The sequence below is a fragment of the Eurosta solidaginis genome, chromosome 3 (genome assembly GCF_040869045.1).
Source record: "Eurosta solidaginis isolate ZX-2024a chromosome 3, ASM4086904v1, whole genome shotgun sequence".
NCBI lineage: Eukaryota > Metazoa > Arthropoda > Insecta > Diptera > Tephritidae > Eurosta > Eurosta solidaginis.
The window spans coordinates 209,516,932-209,543,424 of record NC_090321.1 but is presented as its reverse complement, the minus strand read 5'-3'; the positions used below and the strand labels follow the sequence as shown (position 1 = coordinate 209,543,424).

Sequence of the window (26,493 nt, the reverse complement as noted above, 5' to 3'; positions counted from 1 at the left end):
CAAACTGTTCATTGAGAGATGTTACTACATAGTTCTAGTTCTGGCCCTTGAAGTGATGTCCTACCAAATGGCAATTGTCCCCCTTAGTACCTAGACCTTTTGAGCGCGCCCTTAACTGGTTCAGTCATAGGTGGTTTTGAAATACTCTTTGCCTTTCAGTGGGTAATTAATTTAAATTCATACAGCTCAGACTAAAGCGCTGTTGGCAAGCACCAATTCGGGGTAGTCATTATGCCGTTGGTGCAAAGTTGGCGTATGACTGTCTGCCATTTTTGCTGCAGGGCATGGCCGTAATTTGTCCTATGTATGTTTTCGAGGAGTGTTTTTGGGGATTAAAATAACTTGAATGACTTGCAGTTGGTGACTATATTGCCAATATTTAAACGGACACGTGCCGCCTGTGGAACACTGGCCTTACAATAGGAAGGGATGCTGTTGTTTATATCTTAGACCACTGTATCCGCTTTCTTGAGGATGTGGTCAACGATTAGTATGGATCCCGTAAAAGATATTGAAAATTAGAAATAATAAGGAAGGGGAGAGTAACGAACAGGCTCGGAGATCGACAAAAGTGAATCGTCTCTAACTTCATCGCGAAAGCGTCTGGCTTGTGCCGCTGTATCGACCGGGAGAGCGGTCATATTGTTGAGCCCCCTAAGCAGTTGAAGCAGATCGTGGACAATTCAGTGACAAAAGCTTCGCAGTTCGTAAACTAAATTGCTAAAAACCGGAGTGTCTTTATCGCTACAAGAAGAAAATAAGTAGCTATTATGAAATGGGAAGCAAAAACACAGCCGGATCGAAAGTACATGAAATTGGATAGCCACGAGACAGAAGAAAGACCGCCGTGAAAATAAACAACGGTACAGATGGACAGCGACACTAATCGCAGATATGAAAGCATGGGTCAATAGAAGGTTTGGTGAGGAAAACTGCTCGGTGCGTGACGCTCTACTGCTCGTAGTAGAACTAGAGGGCCGCAAAATGCTCGAACAAAGAGTCGGAAAAATTGCAGTCCATAATGCTTTGGAAAAATTTTGAGCGAACCAGAAAATTGCCAAAAAATCAGCCTTCGTAATAATTACTTAGCTAAAAAAAAACACAAGACCTGGGCGCAAGGGCAACGGAAGGCAATTAGAAATATTGAACTCCGCTCTGAAGCAAGGCGGAAGCGCTCCCGGGCTAGGCGAAATTTCCAAATCGAGGTGGGTGGAGGTTTTTCGTTCACGGACACATGATTGCTGTGAGGGAAGTTATTATAATGTAAAACTTAGCCCCGCGCTGTTACATTAAACATCATAAATTTTATCTTTAAGGCCTAAGCTAAAGCACGATTGTAGCGTCAAATTTTCATTTGTTCAGTACGATTACCCCTTCGTCATTTGTCCCAACCTATAGCTTCACGCAAACGAACACATTGGCAAATTACATTCGTTGCTTTGAGTGAAATGGTTAGAGTGGAATTGTGTAGCGTTGATTGGCTAGCAGCAGCCAATGAGAAACAGGCACAAAGTATATAAAAGACTATAACTGTTGTGCGGACATTTTGTAGACACGCCCTCTAGAGAGGAACACTGAGAGAGAGCATAAAGTAAAGAGAGATGAAAATGGAGATTTAATTCCAGTTTCTAATTCTCTTTTAACCGATTTGAGTGAGTAAAAGGTAGACGAAGAATGAAAAACTCACCATCAGAAAAGCGAAACGAGCAAAGGCAGAATGAATAAATATGTTGAATTGAAATGATTAAAGAGATTCAAAATGGGTATGTTTTTATGTATGTATAGATACCTGATTTTATTTTAATAAGGTTGTGTGTGTGTGTACGTGTGTATACTTGATGCGCGTAGTCCCAGCAGTTTGTGGTGAGGGTCTGAAAAATCTACAATTTTCAATACGAAAAGCCTTGGATTACAACACAAAAATTTAGCAAATAGACAAATGAATTGGCATTTTCATGAAAGGGGAAATAAAAAAATTAAATATCTTTGAAAAACATTGGACGTTCCATGAAACATTAATGAGCCACTGGAATTATCAGGGCCATAAACATTTTTTAAACTGTACGTTCGTAGATATGTATGTATATATGTATGTAAGTATGTATGAATGTATATCCTCTCTTAAGCATAGTCTATATTATAGGCTACCTGAGAGTGCTTGTCAAGGAAACCTCATAGCATGGAAGTGTAAAAATATGGAATCTAAACGATATTATGAAAATTCACGAGATTTAAAGAGAATAGAAGCACAAGAATAGGTACATATGTAGGGACTTTCCCATTTTTACTTTTATAATAAGAAAATCCATGGTTTTTACAACTGTTTTAGAACGTGGTCAACTAATAGGATGAATCACGTAAAAGATATTGAAAAATTGAAAATAATATGGAAGGTGAGGGAAACAATAAGGACGATGAGGAAAGAACGGAATGCATAAGAGAAGCTCATCACTCTACCGACCGGGAGAGCTGCCAGCTGGTTGAGCCCGTGAAGCAGATCGGAGCAAATTGCACGACAACAGCTTTACAGCTAGGAAACCCCTATACTTCAGAACGTTCGAGGAGTAAGAGGTCACGAGAGGAAAGAAGAGCCAGCAATCGTCGGAGGAGGGACCAATCCAGGAGCATCCAATCGGGCAAGTCATGGGTAATGGTAAGGTTAGGTTGAACTGGCCGGTCCATGAGGTCCTCATACATATGTACATATATGTAGACTGAATGAGTCCAAAGTGTTACCAGAAGTTTGCACCCCGACAAAACAAAAAAAAAACCCCATCAAAAACTAGTACCTATGTTATAGGCAAATACTAGAAGCTTTCTAGGCCCTTGCTACTTGCTGCTTTTAGATTTGAAAACTGTGACACGAGATGTAGCCTACATTTCAGGCTGTGCTCAGGTCAAGGGGGCCACTGCTGGCGGACAATGAACGGCCTATTAATTAGGTTAGCTGCGAATATCAAATAAGCAGTACTCGACGAAGAGCGGCTGTTGTTGTTGTTGTTGCAGTAGTGCTTCGCCCCACCTAACAGCCGCGACCGATCACAAATTGTCATCAATATCCTCTAACGGGAGACCAAGGAAACTTGCTGTTTCAACAGGGGTGGACCATAAGAAAAGGGGTGTTACAGGCGTTGGTTCCACAATACAGTTGAAGAGATGGTCATGTGGGGACACATTGCAAGCGGGGCATACATTTTGTATGTCGGGGTTGATTCTGGATAGGTAAGAGTTTAACCTGTTACAGCACCCAGATCGAAGTTGAGCTAGAGTCACACGCATTTCCCTGGGGAGAATGCATTCCTCTTCCACAAGTTTTGGGTACTTTTCTTTGAGTACTGGATTCACCGGGCAATTCCTGACATAAAGGTCCGACGCCTGTTTGTGGAGTTCACCAAGGACCTGCTTCTGTTTTTTTGCTTCATACTGCTGGGTTCTCAGGTGCCGTATTTCCTCAAAATGCTTACGGAGATGACTCCTTAAGCCCCTAGGCGGTGTTGGCTCATCAATCAGATGTCTGTTTGGATGCCCAGGTTTCTGGGTGTTCAACAGGAACTGTTTGGTTAGCATCTCATTTCTCTCCCTGATGGGGAGTATTCTCGCCTCATTATGTAGATGGTGTTCTGGGGACATAAGAAGGCAGCCCGTGGCGATTCTGAGAGCAGTATTTTGGCAGGCCTGTAGCTTCTTCCAGTGGGTAATTTTTAGGCTTGGCGACCATATGGGTGACGCGTAGCACGTAATCGGCTGGCTAATTGCTTTGTATGTAGTCATGAGCGTTTCTTTATCTTTTCCCCAGGTATTGCCAGCAAGGGATTTGAGGATTTTATTACGGCTCTGGATTTTCGGAACAGTTGCGGCTGCGTGCTCACCAAAATGTAGATCCCGATTAAACGTCACACCCAAGATTTTGGGGTGTAGGACAGTCGGTAGGGCAGTGCCATCGACGTGGATGTTCAAAATGGTCGACATTTGGGACGTCCATGTTGTAAATAAGGTCGCGGAAGATTTAGTCGGTGATAATGCCAGGTTTCGCGAGGCGAAAAAACTGGAGAGATCAGGGAGGTAGCCGTTTATTCTGTTGCAGAGCTCATCGATCTGTGGGTCTGGGCCTGTGGCCATTATTGTGCAGTCATCGGCATATGAAACGATAGTGACTCCTTCTGGTGGTGAAGGTAGCTTAGATATGCAGAAATTAAACAAAAGTGGGGATAGGACCCCACCCTGAGGCACCCTTGTTTAATCCTTCTTGGTTTTGATGTTTCATTTCTAAATTGCACCGATGCCTGCCGACCACCCAGATAATTTGCGGTCCACCTTTTAAGACATGGGGGGAGGGTAGACCCTTCCAGGTCTTGCAGTAACGTGCCATGGTTGACCGTATCAAAAGCTTTTGATAGTTCTAGCGCTACGAGTACTGTTCTATGGTGGGGGTTTTGATTTAAACCGCAATTTATCTGGGTGCTGATGGCATTTAGCGCGGTGGCGGTGCTATGGAGTTTTCTGAAGCCATGCTGATGAGAGGCTAGCTGCAAATTTGCTTGGAAGTAGGGGAGCAAAATGGCTTCAAGCGTCTTTGCTACTGGCGATAGGAGAGATATCGGACGATACGACTCTACTATGTTAGCTGGTTTCCCAGGCTTTAGTAGCGGGACCACCTTGGCCATTTTCCATTTTTCGGCTATGACAAAGGTGGAAAGAGACAGGTTGAAGACATGTGCTAAGTATTTGAAACCCTCTTTCCCTAGGCTTTTAAGCATCGGCATGGCTATGCCGTCTGGGCCCACTGCCTTGGATGGTTTAGTGTGACCAATGGCATCTTCGACCTCTCTGGCGTTGATGGTAATTGGTGACGCGCTGAACTTATGTTTATGTGCGTGTCTGTTGGTCCTCCGTCTATCTTTGTCGACCGTAGAATGCATTACATATTGACGGCAGGAAGCGCTCGCGCATTTTTTCGAATCCGACAGCACTTTATCGCCGAAGGCGATGGAAACTTTGTCATTGTGCTTAGACGGATTCGATAGAGACTTTACGGTGGACCAAAGTTTACCCACACCGGCAGAGAGGTTACAACCTCTTAGGTGCTCCTCCCATTTCGCCCGCTTGTGCTCATCCACAAGCAATCTGATGCGTTGGTTTATGTCCCTTATTTGGGGGTCGCCTGGGTCGAGCTGTCTTATAAGGTCACGATCTCTCGCTAAATTTGCAGCCTCCGACGGGAAGTGGGGCCGAATTTCGGGAATTCTCCCGGCGGGAATGAAACGTGCCGAAGCGGATTCAATGACCTTGCGGAAAGCACGCTCCCCTTGGCGGGCATCAGTCGGGATAGGGAGGGCAGCAAAGAGGTTGTCTGTAAAAGATTTGTATTCCTCCCACTTTCGTTTTTTAAAGTTTATGAAAGTGCGTTTTTCTGTAACGATGAAGTCGGCGGTACGCTCGAACGAACTTAGTATAGACAGGTGGTCGGATGCCAATGTTACCATCGGCTGCCAGTTGACGCAATTTACGAGTTCTGTGCTCACGATTGAGATATCCGGCGAACTCTGACAGCTTCCTACCATACGTGTGGGGGCGTCTCCGTTTATTGTTATTCTTCTATTTGATCCGCAAACATCTCACCCCTACTGTCTGCCCGCAAGTTTGAATGCCATAGATCGTGATGGGCATTAAAGTCGGCTAAGATAATGCGATTGTTTCCAGAGAGTAAGGCGCTAATATTAGGGCGGTATCCACTGGGGCAACAGGTGGCAGGAGGGATGTAGATGTTGATGATTTCTAGGTTTGCATCGCCTGACCGGACAGATAGGCCTTGACGTTCTAAGACATTGTCCCTGCGGTCGATGCCAGGGTCAAATATATAATATTGCACAGAGTGGTGTATGATAAACGCGAAGCCGCCTCCGTTTCCGCTCTCGCGATCTTTTCTGTGGACATTATACCCAGAACAGGTTTGCAGTGCAGATCTTGCTGTGAGTTTAGTCTCTTGAATCGCAGCAATGCGGATGTTGTGCCGCTTCATGAAATCGACTATCTCCGTGATCTTCCCAGTTAATCCATTACAGTTTAACTGCAGAATTCTGAAGTGCATAGGGGGAGACGTCGCCATTCTGGGAGTAAGTGACGGGTGACTACGTCTGGGTTGAGGAAGGCCAGGACGCAACTGCTGTTGTGGCCCTGGGACTGGGCGTCCTTGGGCAAGCATTGGGGTACCCGGTAGATTGGGGTTTGCGACCTGGCAACATGGCGCAATGAAACCCGTCGGGGGGTTGCCGTCGCGGAGACCAGAATATCTAGGAAAGTGCCACGTCCCAAGGCAGAGCGGGATCTATATAAGTAACTGCAAACTTGGATCAAGATAGCGGCCTCAAGTGGGGACCCAATTAAATAGATGATGAGCAACAACAATAATAAAATAAAAAAACCAAACACAGGAGAAAGAAATGGCGTTCAATCCATTCGTTGGAAGGAAGCTACCTCGCTCTCCAGAAGGGCGTAGCCCATCGGCTGGGGGCCTTAAAAAGTGCTAACGAAACCCAAAGGAGCGGAGGCCGAAAGCAAGCAAGGAGCATCGTCACCGGGTGCTACACCGAAGCTATGCAAAAGGAGCTCCGACAGCAAAGCTCAAACATGCACACCAACATTAAGTGAGCTAATTAAGCAGGCGTTAGCTGAGTTAAATCTGCAAAGCCCATCTGGAGAAAAAAAGATGACCAAGCTAGGCAAGTTCTTCATAGGGCGTAATAATATACACGCGGAAATCAAGCGCTTGGCCTCCGTAATAGAAGTGCTGTACATCGAGTCGGCCCTAGAGGTAAAGAATTTAAGACGGAGCGGAAGGAAGACACTGCAGCCCAAAAGACGGGAGTGTGGCAGTTAGCTGAAAAGAAGAGCAAGAAAAAATCACTTAAGGCTAGGCCGGACGCAATCATCATTTCCAAGGCGGGAGATGCGACGTACCCCGACATATTGCTTCCAGATGTGACTGCCATAAAAAGCATACGCACAGGGTACAGTGGCACGAAGTCGGCACTTATAAGCCTTACGCAAAGAATACGGGTAGGATGGGGTTCCTGCCGAATTAGAGAGGTCAAGCAAGAGAAACGCTGTTATAGGTGCTGGGGCACGTGAGCAAAAATCAACAGTTAATACGTCTTCAGTTGCTATGCCCCTCCGAGCATGACCCTCGTCGAGTACGAAGACATGATATACGGGATCACCGTGGAAGCACGAGGAAAACACCCGCTTCTAGTCTGTGGAGACTTCGATGCATGGTCATCTGTGTGGGGAAGTAGACGAACCAACGAAAGAGACAGAGTTCTTCTCGAAAGCCTTACTTCTTTGAGGCTAGAACTCTTAAATGAACCAGGCATATATACCTTCGATACAGGTAACAGACGATCCATTATAGATCTAACCTTCGCTAGCAGCGAAATAGCAAGACGAGCAAAATGGTCCATAAGCAACGTCTAGACACACAGCGACCATAAAGCTAATAGCGTGGAGCTGCTCGACACTCCACGAACGGTAGCAGCAAAACATCGAAAAAGTAGACAATGGAAACAGCACCTTTTCGATCCACAAATATTTGATATTATCTGGAAGGATGCCATAGTACGAAGATCGCATGCGGAACACCATTCGGTTCAAATCACTAAGTCGCTATGTATGGCGGGTCTGTTTTTTAGTCTACGGACACATGATTACTGCGACGGCAGCAATTATGGTGCAAGAGGCATTTTTCAGCCCTCCCGCAAAAAAAAAAATACTTCATTGCCCTAGTTTTATTGATAAGAGCCAGTGGGAGATAACATCGAAACTCGGATGCGCAAAAGAGAAATAACAAGAAGACCCCAGATGGGAGACTTGGCGAAGCAGTCCGTGATCGTAGCACTTCTTGATATCAGTAATCCTTCTACACAAAAGTACATCGCAAAGGGGGTATAGAGAGGAAACTAATTAGTGTTTTAATCATGCTGATGCGGGACCGGATGAACTGCCCGCTTCCATTAGTGGCAGCGCAGAACGAAGTCAATACGATTGAATTGCACGGCTAGAGGTGGTGGAGAGAGAGCTCATTCCCATGATACTAAACACCAAGGTATGGATCTTGTTCTTTATATCAACGTTACACCAGAAACTCTACTGAGCATCGCTCTTGCGAACAAGTGCTACCTTGATCTAAATAGGCAATCGTCAAGACCTCCTTCGACGAACAAAAATCATAGTCTATCATCAAACCTTTCGAAAGAAGATGTAGAAGAATAGACAGAGACTGTTGAAAAATGGCACTGAGACACCTTTGAAATGTTCAACTGGCGTCAGTTGTCGTATATAGAACAGGTTGGGGCGTTTTGTTTCAAGAGGGTCAAAGTTGTCTAGATTGTTGGGAATATTGTACTAGTAGAGAATTCATGATCAGCCCCTCAGGTTAAGGAGCTTTGGAGATTGTCGCAGTAGATAAAGCTGTCGTAAGAGACGGCTAAAGCTCATAGACTTCGAAGATTCGGTGTGGTCATATCAAATCATACCCGAGATATAAAAATAAAAATAAATGTAAGACGCGATAACCTCCGAAGAGATCTAAGGCCGAGCTTCTCTTCCAATTTGCGTCGTGCTCCTCTTGATTTTCCCTAAAAATTGGCCGGACGGGACCTACATGTTTTATGCCGACTCCGAACGGCATCTGCAAGGCAGATGAGTTTTCACTGAGAGCTTTTCATGGCAGAAATACACCCGGAGCGCTTGCCAAACACTGCCGAGGGGCGACCCCGCTTAGAAAAATTTTCTTCTAATTGAAAAACCTTATTTATAAAATTTTGATGTTGCTTTGCCCGGGAGTTGAACCCAGGGCATACGGTGTGATAGGCGGAGCACGCTACCATCACACCACGGTGGCCGCCATACCCGAGATATAATGCTGCTAATTTTCAGAGCATGCCGTATCAATATCCGACAAAGGACCATCATCATCGAGAATACCCCCTAAAAACCGTCGAGGAGTGTCTGTAGCGTTATTAGAAGATGAAAAATACCACTTTAAAATTACATCTTGTTATCGGCGAAAACTCATTCCCATGAGGCCATTGTGTGCCTGACTCGCAAAAATTTCACCACGGCAAGCCTTTATAAGGCGCAGTAGATTGGTTTGTTTTTCCTGCTACAACAACAAGAACAACAACAACTTCTCCCATAATTCGAAAATATTAAGTCGATAGGAATTTAACTCCAGATCAAGATCTACGAAATTATCAGGGCTCTTCTTCTTATTCTTGCGGCGATAAGAAGACTCCGCTAACGCCTTCGGGAGTTTTATCGATGTTGGTGGTCCTTTGCCAATACGTTCCATCATGGGCACGTTTGGTAGAAGCATATTGAACCTTCTAGGTCACCCAACCCCCTTTTTCCGCGAGGAATTTGGGGTCGCCAGAGCGTCGCTAGCTAAATAAATAGGATTCGCCACAGGTAGGTGAGGTTTACAATCGGATTGAAGAAGTATGAATTGCTAAATTTTTCTAATTATTAGTAGGGATCATCCGGAAAATGCTCACCACGTGATCCTCTTTCAAGTTCAAGTTGGAGCGGCTTAGGCTAAGATCGATGTCCTCCTTATTTAGGAATGTAGCAAAGGAAGGAAATATTTTCATATTAAATAAAGGCGAGTGGGTAGTAGCACGCCATAAAGACAAGTTTCGTGTGATTTTGTGTATGTATGTATATGCGAGCGTCTTCCCTCATTTGCGCTATCAAACTTTAATTTGTTTGCACTATTATTTGGAAGCTCATACAACTTTTACACCATCTCGCAACAAAAGAAGCCGTTTTTGTAGGTAAGTTCCCCAAGGCAGAAATTTACTCAAAACTCGCAAAAAGAATTTTCTTTCCTTTTTCCTAGAAATTTGCGGGAAGAGAGCTACAGGTTGTATGCCAACTCCGGGCGGCATCTACAAGGCTGATAAATTTTCAAGTACGATGGAATTGTTTGCTGAGCCACTGCTGGGGGGTGACCCCGCTAAGATAAATTGTTTCTAATTGAAAAAACTTTAATCTCAATTTCAATGTTGCAGGACCCTCGATGTGGTGGGCGGACCACGCTACCACCACAACACGGCGGCCTGCCAATGAAAAAATCAGATATTAGATGTTGCAACAGCAAAAACTGCAACCGAAAGGGGAAGGAGTACTGACACCTTCTGCTACTACCCCGTCACCAGAACACTTTTTTCGAGCCTCGAACGTTTGCGGCCGTCAACTTGCTTAACTGCTCTCCGTAAGATATTTTCAGTTGATGGTGCCACCTAGAGAAAATATTTTAAGCGAAATCTGAAAGGCGTGGATCCATTTATCAGACATCGATTTGCAAATCACTACCCTTTGCGCTGTCACGTTCTCATCTACCATGGCATACATTCTAAAAATAAAATAGTTGTATTTATTTTTATTTATTTAAAAAAATTACAATACCAAATTAATACATAATTTTAATTAATACACAATTTAATTCCATTTAAGAACGCTGTTCTCGGTTAAACGCGTACCAAAACCTCGTAGTGGGGCAGTCTAACTTCTTGACCTCCAAAAGGTATATACAAACAACCATGTGATGTATGAATCTTGCCAGGTGTTGTACTGCCCGCATAATGACCACGTCCAATATACAACGGTTCACCATCGCCGGTGCGACCACAGACAACCGCACCTGGTGGTACTGCACCATTTGCATCGGGTACCCAACCATAACCGTAACCAACCAATAATTCGTAATCATGCTTAACTATTTCACGACCACCCCACGGAACATAAGCACATCTTTTGCTTGGTATAACCTTGGCAGGCAATATATCACCTTCATGATAAGCACGTCCCACAAAGATCGCATCACCATCTGCATCAACACCAGCATGAATCGCGCCAGGTATAATATTATCACCCGACGAGCTCACCCAAGTTTCAGGTTGTGTTAGAGCTTCATAACTTTCCAATTTCTGTTCACGTCCACCATATGGAATATAGAGACAACCATGTGAAGGATGTATTTTGCCGGGTGTAAGACTACCATTAAAATGTCCGCGCCCAATGTACAGTGGTTCACCATCGCCAGTTTGACCGACACGCAGCGCATGTGGTGGCACATGACCGCCCGAAGCGGGGACCCAGGTGTAATGATGGCCTGTTAGTACTTCAATATCGACCTTACTAATTTCCTCACCACCCCATGCAACATAGGCTTGTTGTTTGTTAGGCACAATTTTGCAAGGTAATATGTCACCATTGTGGAAAGCACGACCAACGTAGATTGGATCACCATCTGAGTCTTGGCCAGCACGAATGGCAAATTCTGGCAATGAGCTGAATACGTTTGTAGATACCCATGCGTGTTCGGCTGTAAGTAGAAAAATAAGAGATATGATGCTTACAAAAAGAAATCTAGAAAGGAGAATGTGTTTTTATATAGAGTCGGAAACCAAGTTTATATGGATTGCTGAGTAGAATATCAACCTATCTCGGCGGTAAGTTCGAAAACGACCTATGTATGTATGAATTTGTTTTCAAAACGCCCGATTTCAGAATTCGTTTAGAGAAACCCCTATCTCCAAACTTTTGTATTGTGCCGAGATAGGGGTTTTTGATGCAGCAGTGAGAATCTGACCATTTATTAGACCTTAGAACTTTTCGTCTACAACTTTGCAAGTTTTTCACGCACTTACCAGGTTTGAGCTTAATTTTTCTTTCGTTGCATACATATTGTAACGAATTTACTGCAATTCCCCTTATTTGCAATCCTCTGCTAAGTTCGAATCACTAAACTGTTGAATAAATAACTCCAATATTGAATAATGGAAAAATGGCCTTTATTAAAGTACTTCACAATAACACTTATACTTTGCTACTCGCTGGCTTAATAACCAAACTGATTGATAACTCAAATGAAACTCTACTATTAGCCGCCAGATCGCGTGCTTAATCAAACTGATTGATAGCTCAACTCAAACTGAATTTTAGCGCCTCTACATCTGTTGCCTTTTATACCCTTTCGTTTCCTCGTTCGCATTTTTCCAGAATCCACTAGCATTGTCCATGAGCTCTCAAACTTCTCAGCTATAACTAAAATTGCACAATTTTATACATCTTTTAGGCGCTTCCAGAATCTACTAGTCCAGTAGCTCTCAAACTTCTCAGATATATGCATGTGTTAGTACATTGACTCTCCGCTGCTCGTATTCGTACATGGTACATATGTGTAGACGCAATTATTTATTCGTTTATGTAGATACATAATGATTGAATTATTGATGTGAATGTTTGTAGTTTACAGTCTCTCGAGTACACATAGGCGTATAAGTAAATGCATCTGTGTGTAACATTTCTTTCGGCTGCCTTATATATGTGTATACATGATTTGATTATTAACGTAAATACTGCTTGGCATGGCCTTAGCATCGCCTTAGTGATGGTATAGCTTAGTGATGCTAATATCCATGACAGTGCCCTCCACCTAAGTCTGATCGTCCCGATCAGGCAAATCTCTCGATCTAAACGCTGTTAATCTCTCCAAATGAACCACTTTCATTTTGGTTCGTGGTTTGGTAGTGGTTTGTATGCGGTACACTACATCGTTGATCCGTTTTACAACTTTGTATGGGCCTTCCCAGTTACACTGCAATTTCGGGGACAAACCTTTTTTTCGTTGTGGGTTGTATAGCAGCACCAAATCTCCTTCCTGAAACCCTTCCGAATTAATTGCTTTATCGTACCTCGCTTTCATCTTGTCACTCATAATTTTTGCTCGTTGTCTTACCAGATCGTGTATCTCTCTCAGCTCTTCTTCTAAGACATCAGTGGATTTCTTGACATTCCTCTCCGCATTGGCATCTATCCCATATTTCAAATCAGCTGGCAGTCGAAGGTCATTGCCAAAAATTACCTTTGCGGGAGTTTGGCCCGTTGTGTCATGTACTGCCGATCGGTAGGCCATCAAGAATAATGATATGTGTGTATCCCAGTCCTTATGGTACTTGTCTACTACTTTCCTTAAATGCTCCTCCAATGTTCTATTGAAACGTTCCACCATACCATCGGACTGAGGATGTAATGCAGTTGTCCGTGTTTTTCGAATGCCCAACTTCTTGCACATTTCTTGGAACACAGCTGATTCAAAATTCCTGCCTTGGTCAGAATGTAACTCCATTGGTACACCATACCTTGCAACCCATTCGTTTTTAACCACTTCTGCTACTGTTTCTGCTTCTTGGTTTGGGATTGGGTATACCTCTGGCCATTTACTGAAATAATCCATAACCACCAGTACGTAATTGTTTCCGCGGTTGCTAGTAGGAAATGGGCCTGCGACATCCATGGCGATCCTTTCAAATGGTGCACCTGAAATATACTGCTTCATCTGGCCATGACTTCGGGTTTTGGGCCCTTTCGCTCTGTTGCATACCTCGCAATTGGCAATCCACTCGGTGACCGACTGACGGCAACCAACCCAATAGAATCTCTGCTTAATTTTCTCGAGTACCTTGGTGATTCCAAGATGACCTCCACTTGGACCATTGTGCAGTTCGCTGAGCACGTCAGGAATCCTCTTTCTGGGAACAACTATCAGTTTCTTCTTGCATTGACCATCCTCACTCTCCCATACTCGATGCAAGCAACCGGATATCAATTCTAAACTGTTCCACTGTGCCCAATATGAATTCGCAATGGGACTCTCTGCTGACATCTCCTCTCTGCTTGGTCTTTCGTTTCGTTCGAGCTCTTGCATAACATGTGACACATCTGCATCTTCTAGCTGACACTTTCTTAGTTGTTCCTTGTCCCATTCATCCGTGCACGTTATAGTCATTAGCCGGACATCTATAATGTCTTCTTTAGCCTCGGCCTTTGAACAGTGCTTGCATTCCAAACTACATGGCCTTCGTGACATTGCATCGGCATTCCCATGGGTACTACCTTTTCGATGCTCAATGGAAAAGTCATAGCTTTGAAGTCGCTCGATCCACCGTGCCAATTGTCCTTCCGGATTACGGAACTGCAGAAGCCATTTCAATGCTGCGTGATCTGTCCTGACACGGAATCGCTGGCCGTAGAGGAATTTGTGAAAATGTTTAATGCACTCCACCAATGCAAACAGCTCTCTCCGCGTAACACAGTAGTTCCTCTCTGGTTTTCCAATCGAACGGCTGTAATATGCAACTACCTTCTCCTGTCCATCGACCAGTTGTGATAAAACGCCTCCTATAGCATATCCACTCGCATCTGTATCTAGAATAAATGTTGCTCCTGGTATCGGATATGCTAACATTGGGGTAGTGCACAAACGCTCCTTCAATGTTTGGAAAGCCACTTCTTGCTCCTTCTTCCATTCAAGAGCTTTATTTTTCCATGGAAGCTCATGGAGGCTATGGGATACGCTGGAAAAATTTGGTACAAATCGGCGGTAATATGTGCACAGCCCAAGGAAACTTCTTAATTCATGAAGGTTCTGTGGTCTTGGCCAATCCTTTACAGCCTCTATCTTTTCGTTCGCTGTGCAGATGCCCTCTGTCGTTACCTTGTGACCCAAATAATTTACTTCCTTTTTAAACATCGCACACTTTTTGGGACTTAACTTCAGACTAGCGCCAGCTATTCTCTGGAAGACTTCCTCCAAATTCTTAAGATGTTCATCAAAGTTCTTACCCAATACGATGATGTCGTCCAGGTACAACAAGCATGTTTTCCAATGTAGTCCTTTCAGTACCTGGTCCATGAGTCTCTCAAAAGTAGCTGGTGCATTACAAAGTCCAAAAGGCATAACTGTAAATTGCCAAAGACCATCACCGACACTGAAGGCTGTTTTCTCTTTATCTTCCTCCTTCACCTCCACTTGCCAGTGGCCGCTTTTCAAGTCCAGCGTGGAAAACCATTTCGTACCAGATAGCGAGTCCAGAGTGTCGTCAATTCTTGGTAATGGGTAGCTATCCTTTTTTGTTACGTCATTCAACTTCCGGTAGTCCACGCAAAACCTCATTTTTCCATCCTTCTTCTTTACAAGTACTACCGGTGAGCTCCATGGACTAGCTGATGGTTCAATGACGCCGCTGTCGCTCATTTCGTGTATGATTTGACTCACAACTTCCCGCTTCGCCAGTGGAATACTACGTGGAGCTTGACGGATCGGCCTCGCATCTCCAGTGTCCATTTGATGTTTCACAACATTGGTGCGGCCTGGTTTGGAACCATCCTGGTCAAATATGTTCGTGTACTTTAGGAGCAGTTGTTTTGCCTTACTCTGATAGGCTTCCTCTAGCCCCTGCGTCCATGCCGTGGTGTCATTTGAAAGATCAGTATTACTAGATGAAACGTGTTCCTGGAGCTGTTCACAGTTAATAACTACTTCAGCCTCTTGCCATCTTCCCAAAATAGCTCCTTTGGTCAGTTTGAGTGGTGACTTGAACTCATTGAGTACTCTTACCGGAATACGTCCATCTTGTTTTGTCATAGCCAGGGTTTTTCCTACAAGTATATTCAGTGGTGATTTATTTGCTGCTTCGACAACCCACAATTTGTTTGTCCCACAATCTCCATCAACCTTTGCCCAGATGACTGCTTCTGATTTTGCTGGTATTTGCTGACTCTCTTCCACCATCACTCGTTTACTGCTGTAACCTCTCTCGTAGCCGAAATTAAGTGGTACATCCATGTTTTTATATCGCATCGTCTTGCTTTGCATGTCGATCTTGATGCCCTGGTCGATTAAGAAGTCCACTCCAATTATGATTTCATCAACAATCTCTGCCACTATAAAATTGTGTACTACCGTGACGTTCCCAATTGCGACTTCACACGATACTTCTCCTAGAACCGTGCTGTCTTCTCCAGTGGCTGTACGCAATCTTGCTCCATGCAATGGTCTTATCATCTTGTTGACTAAATCCGCTCGAATGATGGAATGAGATGCACCCGTATCTACAGTCAGTAAACGTTCCTTTCCATCCACATGTCCTCCGACAGTAAGATTGTTTGACCTTCTTCCAATTTGTGAGATAGAGATTATGGGGCATTCAATTGAGGGAGCCAGCTGTCGCCCCTTGCGGCTGACTCGCTTTAGTTTAACGATTGATTTGTCTTGGAGATTTGCTCATCTCCTTCTGCTCTGCGTTTACGACCACACACATTGTTGGAACTATTGGAATTGCTACTGCAATGACGTGCAATGTGATCTGGGTTACCGCACTTGAAACATTTCATAACTCCGGCATTTTTCTGTTGTGATCCCTTCAGAGCTTCCAAAATTGTATCTACCCACTCTGGCCTTTCTACTTCCACACGATGAGCTTTGTATGCTGGTTTACTCAATAATGACGCCGTTTCTTGAGTCAATGCATGGGATACCGTTTCAGAAAATGTTTGCTTTGGGTTCGCGTATGTGGCTCGCTTCGTTTCGACGTCCCGTATGCCATTTATAAAGCTCTGAATCTTCACTCTTTCCGTGTATTGCACGGGTGCATCCGCATTTGCAAGATGAGCCAATCTTTCAATGTCAGAAGCAAACTCCTGCAAAGTCTCGTTAGCTTTTTGGTAGCGGTTTTGCAATTCTATTTGAAATATCTGTTTCCTGTGTTCGCTTCCGTATCGCCGTTCTACAGCAGCCATCAATGCGTCATAACGGTTCCGTTCGTACTCTGGAATAGTCTGTAAGATTTCGGCAGCTGGTCCTTTCAATGCTACGAAGAGTGCGGCAACTTTATCTTCCACATTCCAGTTGTTCACTGCTGCGGTCTTCTCAAACTGTAGCTTAAAGACCTGGAAAGGAACAGAACCGTCAAAGGATGGTGTTTTTACCTTTGGATTACTCGCTGAAACTGCTGGACGATTTAATTGCAACTGCTCCATACGACCTTTCAAATCATCGACTTCTGCCTGAAATTGAGCGATTTTTGCATCCTGCGCTTCAAGCTTTGATGTTACCCTTGCTTCCTGTGCTTCTAACTGTGAAGACATTTGTGCCGCCTGCAATGATAAGCGCTCCTCTTGTTCTTCCATCTTTGATGATATGCGTGTCTCCTGCGATTCCAGTTGGGATGCCATATATGTCTTCTGTTCTTCCAATTGCGTTTCCATCTTGGATGTAATCTGTGTCGACATTTCTGACATATGCGTTTCTTGTGCTTAAATTTTCGATGTTATTCGTGTCTCTTGGGATTCCATCTGTGATGACATTGTCGATGTTTGAGCAGATATTGCAGCCAAAATCATGTTCAAGTCTCTGCTCGTAACTGTCTGCGATGTTTCGTTTTTCTCTTCAATTTTTGTTACTTCCTCGCCATCAAGATGAAAGTCTTACTCTTCCACATCAATTCCTTCCGCTTACGTTGCCTCTCGTAGCCGTGCCTGAAGTTCAAGTTTAACGCCGCTTGTATTCAATCCACGGCTCTCCAACTCCTTCTTTAGTTGCTGGATCTTCAATTCACTGAACTTTGCCATGTCCAAGTTTATTCGAAGTCTTCGGAATTTATTCAACAATTCCTCTTCTGACACCAATTGTAACGAATTTGCTGCAAATCCTCTTATTTGCAATCCTCTGCTAAGTTCGAATCACTAAACTGTTGAATAAATAACTCCAATATTGAATAATGGAAAAATGGCCTTTGGTAAAGTACTTCACAATAACACTTATACTTTGCTACTCGCTGGCTTAATAACCAAACTGATTGATAACTCAAATGAAACTCTACTATTAGCCGCCAGATCGCGTGCTTAATCAAACTGATTGATAGCTCAACTCAAACTGAATTTTAGCGCCTCTACATCTGTTGCCTTTTATACCCTTTGGTTTCCTCGTTCGCATTTTTCCAGAATCTACTAGCATTGTCCATGAGCTCTCAAACTTCTTAGCTATAACTAAAATTGCACAATTTTATACATCTTTTAGGCGCTTCCAGAATCTACTAGTCCAGTAGCTCTCAAACTTCTCAGATATATGCATGTGTTAGTGCATTGACTCTCCGCTGCTCGTATTCGTACATGGTACATATGTGTAGACGCAATTATTTATTCGTTTATGTAGATACATAATGATTGAATTATTGATGTGAATGTTTGTAGTTTACAGTCTCTCGAGTACACATAGGCGTATAAGTAAATGCATCTGTGTGTAACATTTCTTTCGGCTGCCTTATATATGTGTATACATGATTTGATTATTAACGTAAATACTGCTTGGCATGGCCTTAGCATCGCCTTAGTGATGGTATAGCTTAGTGATGCTAATATCCGTGACAATATTGTAACGAATTTACTTGCAAATCCTCTTATTTGCCCGTTTGCTAAGTTCGTATCGCTAAACTGTTGAATAAATAACTCCAATATTGAATAATGGAAAAGTGGCCTTTATTAAAGTACTTCACAATAACACTTATACTTTTCAACTAGCTGGCTTAATAACCAAACTGATAGCTTAAATGAAACTGACTTTGAAAATAATACTGCTATTGCTCGCTAATCGTCTCAGTCGAAAACTCAAATCAAACTGAATTCCAGCGCCTCTACAATTGTCGCCTTTTATACTCTTTGATTTCAACCTTCGCATCTTCTAGGCGCTTCCAAAATCTACTAGTCCAGCAGCTCTCAAACTTCTCAGCTGTAACTACAATTGCACAATTTTATAGTTTTTCTCATTGCATACTTATAGGAGTATCTCAGATATATGCATGTGTTTGTGCGTTGACTCTCCGCTGCTCGTATACGTACATGGTACATATGTGTACACGCAATTATTGTTTCGTTTATGTAGATACATAGTGATTGATCTATGGATGTGAATTCACGTCACTGCTTAGCATCGGCTTAGAGACGATAGCATCGCTCAGTGCTGCTAACATTCGTTACAATATTTTCATGACCGATAATAACCTCGAATGGGTTGGATTTCAGGGTGCTATAAGGAAAGCTATTAAAAAAGTTTACGCACATAAAAGCAATTTAATAATTGGACGACTCTTCGCAGAATAAAAATACTCTTAAAAATTCAGAGTGGATTCAATTAGTATGCCCAGATTGGATCCATTTTGATAGCATAGAAAATATTAAGAGGGACCTCTTTACCGTTCGATTTGGTTTTGAAAACTCATATGGGAACTTATTTCTGTAGAGGGAAAGAATTTAGATATTTATAAAAGTAAGGAAGGTTTATCTCGAACTATGTGGGTGACCCGTTCCCTTTTATGAATATAACTAAGCTATATTACATTTGTTTGAATTTTTAAGTAGAAAGCCCAACTCATACGAAAATTGTCGTACCGGAGAACTCAATTATTTCAAAAATTACTGTTTTAATCCTATCTAAACGATCCAAACTATGGACGATGCATGAAGATTTTCTACTGAGGGTTATGACAAACATTCGAAACATCTAATCATTCGGTTTTATTGGAGGTATATATATGCCATAGTGATCCAATGCTATCCATTTCGAAAATATATACTAACGCGAAGCAAATTTAAACACTAATTGGCTTTCAATCAGACAGATAAGAGGACATAGTTAAAACAACTCAGATCGTTATCCTAATCATTTCGGTGTACTTGCTGGTGAGTCAATGGGCCTTGTGCATACAAATTTCAAACGCGTGCTGAGATTCGAGTTTATAAGTAAAAGAAAAAAAAAACACCTTTTATACAAAAAAACCGAGTCTGAACAAATGTTCGCTTTTAATAGTCAAGGCCCATTATCTTCTTAGTGTTGTACTGCCCGCAAGGTATTAAAATTGGGGATAATGAACTGTCGGGCAATCATTTATTCCTATATCCACATAGTTCAGGCCAGACATTCTTGAGTTCTAAAACCCTTTTCCTAAAAAAGGTTTTCACAAGAAATTATATTATACTTGAGCAATGTACTGAGCAACCGTACAAGTAATTTTTTAGAGACAGTCGTACAACTCTCTTCGGGAAAGAGATAAAACTCTTGGTAAGACCTATGGACACCGAAACCTTTTCCGCTGTTGCGAAATCAAAAGCTATGCAGCACCGTTTTAGCTCAACGGTCATGTCATTCTGTATATTACGGTCTCCCGACGGTACATTAATATCCCTTACAAACTTGGATTACTAAGAGTTTAATCATCCCTACTTTTTATACTCAGCGTGCTTTGCACACAGAGTATATTAACTTTGATTGGATAACGGTTGGTTGTACAGGTATAAAGGAATCGAGATAGATATAGACTTCCATATATCAAAATTATCAGTATCGAAAAAACATTTGATTGAGCCATGTCCGTCCGTCCGTCCGTCCGTTAGCACGATAACTTGAGTAAATATTGAGATATCTTCACCAAATTTGGTACACTAGCTTATCTGGACACAGAATAGATTGGTATTGAAAATGAGCGAAATAGGATGATAACCACGCCCACTTTTTATATATATAAAATTTTGGAAAACACTAAAAAACCTGATAATTTAGTAAATACTACACCTAGAATGTTGAAATTTGACATGTGGACTGATATTGAGACTCTTGATAAAAATTTGCAAAATTTTTTAAAATGGGCGTGGCACCGCCCACTTGTGATAAAACCAATTTTACAAATATTATTAATCATAAATCAAAAATCGTTAAACCTATCGTAACAAAATTCGGCAAAGAGGTTGCCTTTACTATAAGGAATGCTTTGAAGAAAAATTAACGAAATCGGTTAAGGACCACGCCCACTTTTATATAAAAGATTTTTCAAAGGGTCGTGGACGAATAAAATAAGCTATGTCTTTGCAAAAAAGAACTTTATATCAATGGTATTTCATTTTCCAAGTGGATTTATAACAATAAATAGGAAAAAATTAAAATTTAAACAAATTGGCGTAGCACCGCCCCTTTTACGACTAAGCCATTCCCTAAGTTTCCGGAGCCATAACTCGAAGAAAAATTAACGGATCGTAATAAAATTGGGTACACAAATTTTCCATATAGCAGAAAATACTTTTAGTAAAAATGGACGGGATCGGTTAAAGACTACGGCAACTTAGATATAAAACAAGTTTAAAAGGGTCGTAGGCTAGAATAATAAGCTATAACTCAGCAAAAAATAGTTTTGAATCAATTATATTTCATTTATCAAGTTTTATTGTAAGAGGAAATGTGGAGACATTTTTTGTTAAACGGGCGGTGCCACGTGTTATGTAGAAAAGTAATTTGTCTGAAATGAAATATACAATTGAAGCTCACGCTGAGTATATAATGCTCGGTTACACCCGAACTTTGACACCTTTACTTGTTTTGGATAAACTTCGAATCCACAAGCTAAGTTTTTACTGTTGCGAGCGACCGCGGACGCCATATGGTCGTTAAGTGAGCATTGTATTAGTATATTATAATAGCCGTGTTTTTTAACACGCGCGTATACGTTTCGTTTGCGCGTGTTAAAAAACGCCTATCTTCGCTTAGATAATGCTTAGGAGACCCATCTAGCGGCTGTGGTTAAACAACTAGCTACAGCAACACGGTGTACCGAAAAGCGGAGACGCAACGCTCTGATGGCCATAGGGTATAACATATAGCTGAATCAGTTGCGATGAATTGTGGACACACATAGAATACATAGAATTAGTGTAGAGGGTGACACAAAGACACATATTTCAGTTACATCTGAGTATAATGCGTATTGAAATTTAGTAGGACAAAATTTATGCGCAGCAATTTCAGAGGTGTATTTATAGTTTGTCCCTTAGCAGTCAATATAAAGTTTAAGCGTAAACGGATATACGCGTGTTAAAAAACACGGCTAATATATCCAATAAAGAACGTAACGAAAAATCTCAAAGATTTGAGAAAATATTAATTCTGTGTTAAATTTTTGGTGTTGTTTGATATTTGGGACTTAAAGTTTTCTTAAAATTTTGCTCAATGTAAATAATTCTCAAATGTTGAACAAAAATGTTTATTGGGTATATCATTTTTTGGGGGGATTGGTTGTTGTCTTAGACTTGGCAAGGGGTTCGGTTTGGCAACAGATATTAAGGCAGCCCAAGCTTAGACGTCGTGACGACTGTCTAGAAGATGGTGACTAACGATTGATTTGACTAACGGAGCCAAACGACAAAAACGTACAGTACAACCACTTACATATTTCCCAGAATCACAACAAATAATTCGAAACATTTTTTTATATACTGAAATAAGAAACAACAAAACAAATCAGTTAAATGCAAGAGTACACTTGGAAAGCAACAACAACTAGCAACGAAATACAATTAAAGAGCAGTGGGTGCACGCCGGCCAATTATTGGTTGTTGTTGGGAGTCAGCCGGAGCTAAAGTGGAAAGTAAAATTCAAAATTTGAATTTTATTGAGTTTCAAAGCATGCTGTGATTAGTTTCTGTGTTATTCTGCCGAAATTTATTTGGTTGTTGTTTCGACGCAGCCGGATCTAAAGTGATGTTGTTGGGAACCATATGGAACCCAAAGAGCTATTGCGTGGGCACCCTTGCCTTAGACTGGCTAATACATTTTGATTAATCATTTTGCGACAGGTTTTCTTCTCTTTTTAAGACATTTTTCGTAAGTCGGCTGTAAGAAGTTGGTTTCCTTAACTATAATAATAGCCGTGTTTTTTAACACGCGTATATCCGTTTACGCTTAAACTTTATATTGACTGCTAAGGGACAAACTATAAATACACCTATGAAATTGCTGCGCATAAATTTTGTCCTACTAAATTTCAATACGCATTATACTCAGATGTAACTGAAATATGTGTCTTTGTGTCACCCTCTACACTAATTCTATGTATTCTATGTGTGTCCACAATTCATCGCAACTGATTCAGCTATATGTTATACCCTATGGCCATCAGAGCGTTGCGTCTCCGCTTTTCGGTACACCGTGTTGCTGTAGCTAGTTGTTTAACCACAGCCGCTAGATGGGTCTCCTAAGCATTATCTAAGCGAAGATAGGCGTTTTTTAACACGCGCAAAAGAAACGTATACGCGCGTGTTAAAAAACACGGCTAATATTAATATTGTTGTGAATATTAGCAACACTAAGGGGTACTGTCATCTCTAAGCCGATGCTAAACAGTGATATCATGCACATCCATAAATCAATCATTATGTCTACACATATGTACGTATACGCAGCTGAGAAGCAACGCACAACCACATGCATATATCTGAGATACTCCCGAAAGTATGCAATGAGAGAAGCTATAAAATCGTGCAATTGTAGTTACAGCTGAGAAATTTGATAGCTGATGGTCAACTAGTAGATTTTGGAAATGGAAGCGCCTAGAAGATGCGAACGAGGAAATCAAAGAGTATAAAAGGCGGCGACAGATAGAGGCGCTAGCATCAGTTTCGATTAAGACGCTATCTGGCGAGCAATAGCAGTATTATTTATTGTGAAGTACTTTAATAAAGGCCATTTTTGCATTATTCAATATTGGAGTTATTTATTCAACAGTTTAGTGATTCGAACTTTGCAGAAGGTTGCCAATAAGAGGATTTGCAGTAAATTCGTTAAAATTGGTGGTAGAAGAGGAATTGTTGAATAAATTCCAGAGGACAACAAGGACATGGCAAAATTCAGTGAATTGAAGATCCAGCAACTGAAGAAGGAGTTGGAGAGCCGTGGATTGAATACAACCGGCATTAAACGCGAACTTCAGGCACGACTACGAGAGGAAATGGAAGCAGAAGGAATTAACGTGGAAGAGTATGTCTTTCCTCTTGATAGCGAGGAGACAACAAAAATTTAAGAAAAAATGAAACATCGCAGACAGTTACGAGCACTGAGTTGAACATAATTTTAGCTGCAATATCTGCTCAAACATCGACAGTGTCATCTCAACTGGCAGAACAGAAGACATATATGGAATCCCAGGAGAACCGTATAACATCCAAGATGGAATCCCAAGCGATACAGATTACATCTAAGATGGAAACACAGTTAGAAGAACAGAAGGCATATATGGCTGAGCAGTTGAAAGCACAAGAAACTCGTATATCGTCGCAACTGTCAGAACAAGAAGCAAGGGTATCATCACAACTGGAAGCGCAGGATGCAAAAATTGCTCAATTTCAGGCAGAAGTCGATGATTTGAAGGGTCGTATGCAGCAATTACAACTAAATCGCCCAGCTGTTTCAGCGAGTAATCCAAAGGTAAAAACACCATCCTTTGACAGTTCTGTTCCTTTCCAGGTGTTTAAGATTCAGTTTGAGAAGACCGCAGCAGTGAACAACTGGAGTGCTGAAGATAAAGTTGCTGCACTGTTCCTGGCATTGAAAGGGCCGGCAGCTGAGATTTTACAAACCATTCCAGAGGGCGATCGGAACTATTATGAAGCATTGATGGGTGCTTTAGAGAGACGATACGGAACTGAGCATAGGAGACAGATATACCAAATGGAGTTACTGAACCGCTTCTAGCCTGGTGAGACATTGCAAGAGTTTGCGTCGGATCTTGAAAGGCTGGCACACTTAGCACCCATGGAATACACTGAAAGGGTAAAGATTCAGAGCTTTATAAATGGCATACGGGACGTCGAAACAAAGCGATCTACATACGCAAAACCCAAAGCCAACATTCGCAGAAACGGTATCACAAGCTCTGATTCAGGAAACAGCGTCGCTTCTGTGTAAGCCAGTTTTCAAAGCACGCCGTGTGGAAGTAGAAAGGCCAGAGTGGGTAGACGCAATATTGGAGGCGCTGAAAGGATCGCAAAAGCGGAGTGAAAGAGTTATCAAATGCTTCAAATGCGGAAAGCCCGGTCACATTGCACGTCATTGCGATCTTGGTCCTAATAGTTGCATCAATTTGGGTGGCCGTAAACGCAAAGCTGGAGGAGATGAGCATCAGATGTAAAGAACGAAAACTTGCCCCAGCTATTGAATGTCCTGTGATATCTGTGTCGCAAATTGGAAGAAAATCGAGCAGTCTTGCCGTCGAAGGAAAGCTGAATGGCAAGGAGAGTGTACTGACTGTAGATACGGGCGCATCTCATTCCTTAATCCGATCTGACTTGGTCAACAGGAGAGTAAAACCGTTACCTGGAGAAAGGTTGCGTACGGTCACGGGCGAGTATAACCAGGTCCAAGGAGAAGTGATATGTGAAGTATTAACTGGAAAGGTCATGGTTCTACCCAAATTCATTGTGGCGGAGATTGTTGATGAAGTCATATTGGGAGTGGACTTCTTAGTTGACCATGACATCAGGATCGATATGCGGAGAAAGATTATGCGTTATAAGAACCAGGATATACCACTTAACTTCAGTTTGCAGAAAGGGTTCAGTAGTAATCGAGTACTGATGAAGAAGACTCGACAAAGACCACGGAGGTCAAAGGCAAAGGTTGATAGATCGAATGGGCCAAATAAAGCAAAATCAAAAGTACCTGCGAGAGAAACACTGGCATTGACAACCCCTAATGGATGCACAAAAACGAAGCAACGAATTTCCCAGAAAGAATGCGAGGGTAGTTTCAAGCCGGAGCCCGCTACTGTTGTGAAACGTGGGAACGATACTGATTATGCGAAGCCAATCCGTCAAGCGCAAGCTCTACGAAGTAGTTCATTGGCCAAACAACAGAGTGTGAGGGAACGGCCCAGGGTAATGAGTAGTAAGATCAAACATTGACATGACAAGAACTTTAATTCGGAAGGTTTCTTGGAGGGAGATTTGGTGCTGCCATACAACCCTAACCGGCGGAAAGGTGTTCCATCCAAATATCGGTGCAGTTGGGAAGGCCCGTACAGAGTTGTGAAGACGATCAGTGGTGTCGGTGTCATCTACCGCATACAAGCAATTGGGAGACCACGAAATAGAAGAGCGGTACATGATGCTAGCAGCCGTTAGATCGAGAGATTTGTCTGATCGGGACGATCAGACTTAGGTGGAGGGCAGTGTTACGAATATTAGCAACACTAAGGGGTACTGTCATCTCTAAGCCGATGCTAAACAGTGATATCATGCACATCCATAAATCAATCATTATGTATCTACATAAACGAATCAATCATTATGTCTACACATTTGTACGTATACGCAGTTGAGAAGCAACGCACAACCACATGCATATATCTGAGATACTCCCGAAAGTATGCAATGAGAGAAGCTATAAAATCGTGCAATTGCAGTTACAGCTGAAAAATTTGATAGCTGATGGTCAACTAGTAGATTCTGGAAATAGAAGCGCCTAGAAGATGCGAACGAGGAAATCAAAGATTATAAAAGGCAGCGACAGATAGAGGCGCTAGAATCAGTTTCGATTAAGACACTATCTGGCGAGCAATAGCAGTATTATTTATTGTGAAGTACTTTAATAAAGGCCATTTTTCCACTATTCAATATTGGAGTTATTTATTCAACAGTTTAGTGATTCGAACTTAGCAGAAGGTTGCAAATAAGAGGATTTGCAGTAAATTCGTTACAATATGAAAGCAGTCAGTTTTGAGAGGCAGTGAAATAAAATTCATAACTAATGAACCATCCTACCATAATTTTTTTGTTTTA

General features: G+C 42.2%; 1 protein-coding gene across 2 annotated transcripts in view; it reads right to left on the bottom strand.

Annotated features, from left to right (window-relative positions):
• Positions 1-10,420: 10,420 nt before the first annotated feature.
• The window catches only part of LOC137246942 (uncharacterized), a 29,883-nt gene continuing 13,810 nt past the window's right edge, over positions 10,421-26,493 (bottom strand). For both annotated transcript variants that reach the window (XM_067777996.1, XM_067777994.1), the window contains exon 2: positions 10,421-11,380. In XM_067777996.1, the coding sequence (XP_067634097.1) occupies positions 10,524-11,380 (857 nt within the window). In that variant the 3' untranslated portion in view covers positions 10,421-10,523. The remainder of the gene's footprint in view (positions 11,381-26,493) is intronic.